Source organism: Orbicella faveolata, unplaced genomic scaffold (genome assembly GCF_042242905.1).
Source record: "Orbicella faveolata isolate gen_17 unplaced genomic scaffold, um_ofav_v1 contig_48, whole genome shotgun sequence".
NCBI classification, from domain to species: Eukaryota; Metazoa; Cnidaria; class Anthozoa; order Scleractinia; family Merulinidae; genus Orbicella; species Orbicella faveolata.
In genome coordinates, this window is record NW_028301578.1 from 9,185,806 (window position 1) to 9,194,872 (window position 9,067).

Sequence of the window (9,067 nt, forward strand, 5' to 3'; positions counted from 1 at the left end):
TATCGTACGGAAGCAACGGAACAACTTCAGTTTTACGCTTTCGATCTTTCGTGTTATAGCCACAAACTCCACAAATATAGCTTTTAAAGAACAACAGTCCTCTACATACCAATGCTAGCCAGTAAGCAAACAAAATACGCCAAATAAAATGGCATGGCCAGGGTTTGTTTACTCAGGTAATTACTAATTAAATTTAGTCTGTTTTTCTCACGAATTAAACACGTTGTGATTTCCTATTTTTATTTCACCTAGTTCTCGCTTCATTGATCTACAATTTGTGTATGGCGATTTTTTATTTTTTTTTTTATTTTAATTATAGTGAGTACAGCCACTAGCTTTATCAGCTGTTGTCTCAAACATCAGAACGTAAAACAAACGTGATTTGGACTAAGGCCACGTACACTATAAAATACTATTATATAAGTATACACATATTGTTATATATATGAACAGATAAACAATAAATAAATTGTTTTCTCTTATCCTGAGAGTATTCTATAAAAAATAGATCAAAATGTGCAGCGTAAGCCGTGACAGCACTGCGTGACGAACAAATAACGGCTGTAAGATTGTGCTGCGCCGACAATGGTCAGCAATCGATCAAACGTAGTATTTTGGCGCAGTGCAAAGCAAGCAACTACCTACAAATGACTCAGCCGTTTTTCACTTAGATGCAGTAGCGATCATATGCGCCGAAAGTTTGTCACAAATTCATGGTATTCCACCAATAATAGGTTGACAGTTGACGTACTTTGAAAAGCTCTCTCGTCGCTCACAGTCAGTTGCCCAAATAACTTTCTACAGGAATCTGTAGATCATCCTTCTGCGATTCAACTACCAGAAGCTTAATCCATTTGAAGGTTTCGCACATGAAAATTAATTATATTCACGAAGTACTTTTAAGTGAATGAAATACATGTCTTCGAAATTTAATTCACCCAAAAAGACAAAGCAACATTCCCTAAAATCAACCCAGTACACATTTAAACATTCCACAAAAATATTTGAGTGTTTTAAAGACGGAAGAATGATGTGGTTTTGCATGCGAGGCTCTCAAACTTGTTTAATAAAATGGTGCGTCAAATGACGATTTTAACGGAATTTGGCAATTTGCATATTTCTTTGAAATAAAAGGATATTTTGCCCCCCAGAAAAACTATCCAGTAGTTTTTTCATACCCTAGCCTATCTACCATAAGAATATGAGCGAAATCGAAATTCCGACCCTTGCTGCGAAATTAAGAATTGGTCTGATTTTTACAGGCAAAACTGTGGACTGGACAGAAAACAACCATAAAGATGATGAACTGGTATAACAGCAAGAATATTTTTGTTTTCTTTTTTTTTCTTTTTTGGAATTTCGCTTATGGGCCACTGAAGACAACATCACTTGGAGAGATGTACCCTCGAGTAAAGATGTCACTATTCTTAAGACAAAAATATGAGGTATACATTTATTTAACTTTTATTATTAGTATAAAGCAGAAAGCAGACAGGTCGTATGCAAAGGTGTTGACACACGACACAATTGGCCTAAGCGGTGGCCTAAGCGATCTACGTACTTCCAGTACAACGGATCGATTTACGAACAACGAGACGGCACAGCCATGGGGAGCCCTGTATCCGCGGTTATTGCTAATCTCTACATGGAGATATTTGAAGAACAAGCAATAGAGTCCGCACCTTGCAAGCCTAAGATCTGGAAACGCTACGTAGATGATACTTTCACCATCCTGGATCGGGATAGAGTTGATGTCTTCCTGCAACACCTGAACAGTCAACAACCATCAATCCGTTTCACCATGGAGATCGAGAACAACAACAAGATCGCCTTTTTCAACACGTCAGTTCACAGAGAACCTGATGGCCGCCTTACCACCAGTGTCTACAGGAAACCAACACATACTGATCAGTACCTAGCGTATGATTCACACCACCCTCAGTCAGTATAGCGCGGTATTGTGAAGTGTCTGTACGACCGGGCTAAACGTCTCGTCACCAAACCATCAGTAATCGCTGGAGAGAAGAAACATCTGTCATCTGTACTTGCTTCTAACGGATATCCCTCCTCTTTTGTACAGAAGATCACAAAGGCACGAACAACCCCAAGAAGAGAGCCTGTCGCGGAATTTAAATCCACCGCCGTTTTACCTTATGTCCAAGGAGTTTCGGAGTCTCTCCGCCGCTGCCTAGAACAACAAGGCATTCGCACCGTCTTTAAGTCCGACACGACACTTCGGTCACACTTAGTGCGACCAAAGGCCACCGTCAATCCGGCTAAACAAGATGGTGTTGTCTACAGGATTCCCTGTGAGTGCGGCAAAGTCTACATCGGGGAAACAGGGAGATCTATGCAGGAGAGGATCAAAGAACACGACAGGGATATACGACTCGCCCGTACCCAGAACTATTTCAAATTTCTTTCCAGGCATTCGGCCATATGTCATCAGCATAACCACAACGATAAACGGGATATAGCAGATAACTAATGCCAACTGCAACAATAATACGCTGGAAACTGACTTCTTGTAACGTGCTATATTCAGAGGCACTTGTCTTTCGTTAGGCTGTCCTTGTAAGACTGTGTGCGCTTGAAGATGATGTTGCTGAAGCTTGCGATAAATCTTTGTGTAGGAAAAGACAGAAGTTGATACACAAATTATTATAAGAACGAAGGCAATTTTCCTTTTCCAAAAGAATATCGATCCACATGATATGAAAAATAGCTTTAGTTACAGTGGTGCAACTCTCTGGAACAGCCTACCCTGCAATCTCAGGATGATAAAATCCTTCAATCAATTTAAAAGCAAAGTCAGACACGGCATTCATGGAAAACAGGATTAGTTTAATATTTAAATTAGGATTTACTACTTCAATTTTTATTAATTAGTATTTAGCATGGACTGTTTATTAGTAGTTTATTGGTATTAATTTTTAAATATTAGTATTACCTGATGATTTTTACCATGTATAAAGAAATGCTAAATAAATAAATAAATAAATAAATAAATAAATAAATAAAGATAAACCAATTAACCAAAAACAAATGATAAATGCACGAACTCGTGGTAATGTTACAACATGTCTGTATCTCAGTCCAGACAACAGGGCTTGAAGTCTGTCCAGGCTTATGGCGCTGCATGTGAAGACCGCTACGGCACATAAAGTAAAACTTAAAGCTCGATGCAGCCGGTGTAAGTTGGAAGTGTTTTTCCAGTACGTTCCGGTTGTAAACAAACGGAGAACGGCCCCAAGTGGTTGAATAATAACTCCAACGCAAAGATCAGTTACTGCCAAACATCGAAACAGACGTTTTGTCGGTGGATGGAGAGAAGTATGTTTATGAAGAGACACAAGGATCAGAACATTGCCTTCTGATGCAAAGACGGACAGAAATATGTTTAAGACTGCAAGAAAATCAAATACACTCATTAGCATGTTAATATGCTTGTTTGGTTAGTCCCTTGTAAGGTTAGCGTCTGTTGTAAAGTTCGTAGGGTCTCGTACGTCGAAACCAACTTTTTGTTTAGCGGGGAGAGAATGTTTTGCTTGGCGGAGGGAATCCGAGAGGAAATATGAGATGGAGGCTAGCAGCTGGTATTTGTAGAAATAAAAGCTGACACTAATCTACGACTTTGCATTTTTACAGTGCTGGCTTATCCAAACAATACTGACGTTCACGTGGCATAATTATCAAAACATCTCTTGGAAAGGAAGGAGAGGATAATGACCTCTCAGTGGCTAAGGATTAGTACCCCAGAGAGAGGATTAGACCCGCTCTGCAGGCCGATCGTTGTTTCTTAATAATGTTGTTATTGTTTAGGTCCTCTCGTTGCCAACTACCTGACCCTTATTATTTTGTAAAATTCCTATTGGGAACTTGTGCACTTTATCCTCTGCCCTTTTTCTCCCATTAAAAGTTGTGTTTGTTTTGTTTGATTTCATCGGTCGGGAGCATTAATGGTGGTAGTAAGGAACAGCTGGCTACCTAACTTAAATTAGCTGCTGAAACACAAATTAGTATTTGAATCGATATCTTAAAAAAGACTCAAGACCTTGATGTTTTTGGTTACTGCTTAAAAATTGTTATCTGTGGAGGCATTGCTACACCCTTTAAATATTTAGTAAAATATAAAACAAAAACACTGAGTACAATGGTATATGCTGGTCCATCCGAAAACGATTGTATTACTGATTAACACATGACGGAGTTAAGTGTTTTTTTTTATTTTATTTTATTTTTATTTTTTAGAAACAACACAATATACGACTTCGAAGGATTTCATTACCACTAGTATTATCAACTATAAGAAGTGATTGAAGAGGAAAGGAAAAGAATCCAATTTGGGAACAACAGAAGAGTGCCTGATTATCTTTACTGGAGAACAAAATATTTGCTTTTTCGAACCAAACACTAGAATATTCGAATCCTGTCTAAATGTTAATTATAATTCATCAGGCTGTGAATACATGACATACCGCACATTCCAAGGATCGAGTGTAACAAGTACAAAATATTACACGGCAAGATCGAAAATAATAAATGAAATCATGTCTTGTGTTTAACATCCAAAACTTTTTTTTTTTTTAATCCAGCATTACGTATTGTCATTTGTCTCACGATAACATAGTGATTGATAAGGAACAGAACACAAGAGTAATTTACATCAGTTATTGCATTGGATCATTTTTTTCTTGGTATATCCGAAAAAATGAAGTATGACGGAAGTTTTCCAATCTGACGCGGAGGGCTGATATTAAAACTACAGTACATCCTTAATATATGAATTTTATCTATAACTCTGAAGACAAAGACCACCGTATTGTGGCACAGAACACAACCGAAGCATGTTTATGCTCTATTATATTTACATCATCCTAGTCAATCCTGCTCATTTACAGGGCGGACTGACCTCGAAAGTAATTGCAAGGTTCTTCAAGAGAAAGGTAAGTTCAGAAATTCTGTTTCCGATATTCTCATTCTCCGTTATTGCGCGCAGTTTGACGCAAGAATGCAAGGGAAAAAGAAACAAATTCTATAAATTCTCTCTTTGTCACTTACTAGATATCAATAGGTACTTCTCTTCACTAAAATAAAAAAAAAAAAGCACAAGAAAAAGGCAAACGCGAAAATATATCTCATTTTCTTATTAGGAATTTTCGTAAAGGCCCTAAGAAAAATTGTTAAAGTACAAAACATCGTCTGTCGAGCTCGTATTTGTTTCATGTCTGTTTTGCCCAATACTTTAATAATACTTTACGTTGCCCTTCATACGGAAATATCGCCTACGGAAAAATAAAAAAAAAATAAATAATAAAAAAATAAAATAAAAATAAAATAAAATAAATAAAATAAAAATAAAATAAAATAAATAAAACAAGACAGGCCATTAAAGGAAGCTGTATAATGTTTACACAGGTTGTCGCCTGCACTTCACTGGTTTAAATCGAAGAAGAAGTTGATCATTCTTATCTTCCCCATATTAAACGATCGTCCTTACAATTTTTACAAATTTACAATTCCAATTAAAGAACTACATGTGAAATAGTTTCAAGGTATATCTATTTTCATTTGTGTTCTTTTTGTTTTGTTTATAAAAAACTAATTAATTCATTTCACGTCATAGGACGTGGGTACCGACAAAAATGCTATCATCTTCTAGAGCAAGCTCAGGGCCCTCTAACTGATGTAAATTTATTCCGCTTTGCCTTAAGAGAACAAAAAACCAAGAGGAGGGAAGAATTCCATCCTCCCCTTTGTACCCCGGTGGGGGGGGGGGGGCAGGGGGCGGGGGGGATGAGTTACCTTGTATTTCCGTATTTCATCATAACGTACTATAACTGAAGCGCTGAGTTGAAGTTTACTTTAGTCCTTGCATAGCAACACGATGTTTTACTGATTGGAACAAGGTGTAATATAAACGGCAATTTAGTATAACAGAGAGCAGTTACTGTGCGCTGAGTAATCGTGAATAATCCCCTGTTACTACAATTAATTTTAAGAGTGAAATTAATCTCCACTTTTTTTTCTTTCGAATGACGAAGAGCAACATTTCTTAAGGAAGATTATAATTTACATCCCCTTTGAATTACCAGGTAAATTTAAAAAATTAAAATATAAAATTTGCCACTTTTCGATAAGTACTGAATTACTTCTGGACGACGGCTTTAAGCGTTTTTCGTACTTTTTCAGAAACTATCGCTCTCCTGTTCTCTTCACAGATGAAGCTGGCCGCCGCTCTTGACTGAATGTATTCCGTGTTCACCACAAGATCTAGACTGATTTCCAGCGGGTAAACTTCTTGATCGTGTCCTTGGCTGCTTGTCGCACAGCTCTGATCCTCCAACAGTAAAAAATCGGGTTCAGAGACGATTTTAAGTAAGTAAGAGTTGCTGTAACGTCGAATATTATTTCAAATTTCTTTCCAGGCATTCGACCATATGTCATCAGCATAACCACAACGATAAACGGGATATAGCAGATAACTAATGCCAACTGCAACCATAATACGCTGGAAACTGACTTCCTGTAACGTGCTATATTTAGAGGCACTCGTCTTTCGTTAGATTGTCCTTGTAAGACTGTGTGCGCCTGAAGTTGATGTTGCTGAAGCTTGCGATAAATCTTTGTGTAGGAAAAGACAGAGGTTGATACAGAAATTATTATAAGAACGAAGGCTACAGTAAATGCAATTTTGCTTTTCCAAAAGAACATCGATCCACATGATAAACCAATTAACCAAGAGCAAATAATAAATGTACGAACTCGTGGTAATGTTACAACATGTCTGTATCTCAGTCTAGACAACAGGGCTTGAAGTCTGTCCATGCTTATGGCGCTGGATGTGAAGACCGCTACGGCACATAAAGTAAAACTTAAAGCTCGATGCAGTCGGTGTAAGTTGGAAGTGTTTTTCCAGTATGTTCCGGTAGTAAACAAACGGAGAACGGCCCCAAGTGGTTGAATAATAACTCCAACGCAAAGATCAGTTACTGCCAAACATCGAAACAGAAGTTTTGTCGGTGGATGAAGAGAAGTATCTTTATGAAGAGACACAAGGATCAGAGCATTACCCAATGATGCAACGATGGACAGGAATATGTTCAAGGCTGAAAGAAATTTAAATACACTCATTAGCATGTTTCCGTGTTTGGTTTATGTCCCTTGTAAGATTAGCGTCTGTTGTAACGTTCGTAGGGTCTCGTACGTCGAAACCAACTTTTTGTTCAGCCGGGAGAGGATGTTTTGCATTGCGGAGGGAGTCCGATAGAAGAATTTAATGTGGGATGGAGGCTAGCAGCTGGTATTTGCAGAAATATAAACTGACACTGATATACAGCTTTGTATTTTTACATTTAGGTAAGATAAGGTAAATAAATAAGACACCTAATGTTAAGACTGCCCTTAGGGACAATAACAAGACACCGAAATTTGGGTGTCTTATTTATACAATACTGACATTTACCTGCCAAAATTATCAAAACATCGCCTGAATAGCAATGAAAAGTCGATGTGATTACTTATTCCCATCACGTCGTAAACTTCCACATCATTTAAAGTTTTTTTTAGTGCGATAAGCGGCCGTAGATGGGGCCTTTACGGTCCTCTACGGGACGGGGTGTTGTGAGCCATTAACAGAGTCATAAAAAATAAAAAAAAAAAACAAGTAATAATAATAATATACAACTCTTAAGGTTCTGTAAGGCATGTTTCAGAGCTTTATTTACATAAAATTCGAAAACAACCATACGTTTTCAGCGTTTTAATTAAATACTCTCATACCTGGCAGTATGAAAGATAATAGTGAAGGAATAGAAAATGGAGAGCTTGTATGCTCTGGTTAGTTGGATTTTTATGATTCCAGATCTGCAACCATATCTTTGATGTTACTTTAGTTACAGGAGGGTCCTCATGAGGTGGTGGTTTTTTACGCCTGTTGAATAATACCTAGGCATTTTACGGCTGATGGTTAATTTATTTTCCCTAGGGTAAACAGCAATGTTAGAAATTAATTACCATTTTTGTAAAAGTTAAACAGTGCCTTTTTTTGTTTGAAAAATAATAAAAAAATGTATATTTTTTATTACTGTAAAACATATTTGAGTTCAATTAGGATCATTCTGTAACTTATAAGAATTGTAGACTATTATAGTCCCAATTTTTGATGACTATTTCTTTAGTTAAAGAGTTAAAGTCAATTGTCACGAGCAAATGAATATCGGAAAAACGAAAAAAAAAAAAAAAAGATTATTAACAATTCCATGAAACACCTGCCTTTGGGCTTCAAAAATATTTGCTTTCCAACATTTTAGTCCGTAAGATATGTTATTGAATTTAGTTTCAAAAATTAGTGGCCTTTTTCTTCTTTTTCTAAGTCTGAGACTGATGGGAATACACGCCACAGTAAATTGAACCAACTTAGCTTGTTACAGTTCATAACCTAATATCAATCTTTTCAGGTGGGTGTCCTTCATTTAAACTCCAAATGATAAAAACTGATTCCAATACCCAGAAAAGCACTTTACCAAGATCAACCTATAAAAAAAATATAGACATTTTTGTCTCCAAGGGTAATCTTATATGGACAATACGACAAAAGATACAATCTACAACGGTAAAGAATCGGGTTTAGGGAAGAATTTAGGTGCTGATAAGAGTAACGTGACGTAGAAAGCTATATTACATGCGCCTTCAAATATGTAGTCACGGAGAGTTACGAGAATCCGCAAAACGATAAAAGCGGTATAGCTGGTAACTGATACTCACTACACCCACAATACGCTAAAATAGTTACTTCTTGAATCATGCTATATTCAGAGGCACTTTTCTTCCGTTAAGTTGGCCTTGTGGGACAGCGGGCACTTGAAGTTGATGTCGAAGCTTCCGATAAATCTTTGCAAAGGGTAAGACAGAAGTTTTTAGAGAAAATATTATGAGGGGAAAGGCTACAGTTAAGGCCAAAGCGATACTTTAAAGGTATATCGATACACATGATATACCAATCAACCAAAAACAAACGAAAACTGCAAGGACTCGGGGTAATGTTACAACATGTCTGTATCTCATT

General features: G+C 37.1%; 1 protein-coding gene across 1 annotated transcript; it reads right to left on the reverse strand.

Annotated features, from left to right (window-relative positions):
• Positions 1-5,841: 5,841 nt before the first annotated feature.
• Positions 5,842-7,302, reverse strand: LOC149096427 (melanocyte-stimulating hormone receptor-like). The gene has a single exon (XM_089280725.1). It carries the CDS (start codon positions 7,138-7,140, stop codon positions 6,274-6,276), a length of 867 nt encoding a protein of 288 aa, XP_089136851.1. The 5' UTR covers positions 7,141-7,302; the 3' UTR covers positions 5,842-6,273.
• Between the last annotated feature and the right edge of the window lie 1,765 nt (positions 7,303-9,067).

Bases quoted from the DNA above. Each gene is read 5' to 3' on its own strand.
- LOC149096427 (XM_089280725.1), bottom strand. From the start codon at position 7,140: ATGCTAATGAGTGTATTTAAATTTCTTTCAGCCTTGAACATATTCCTG.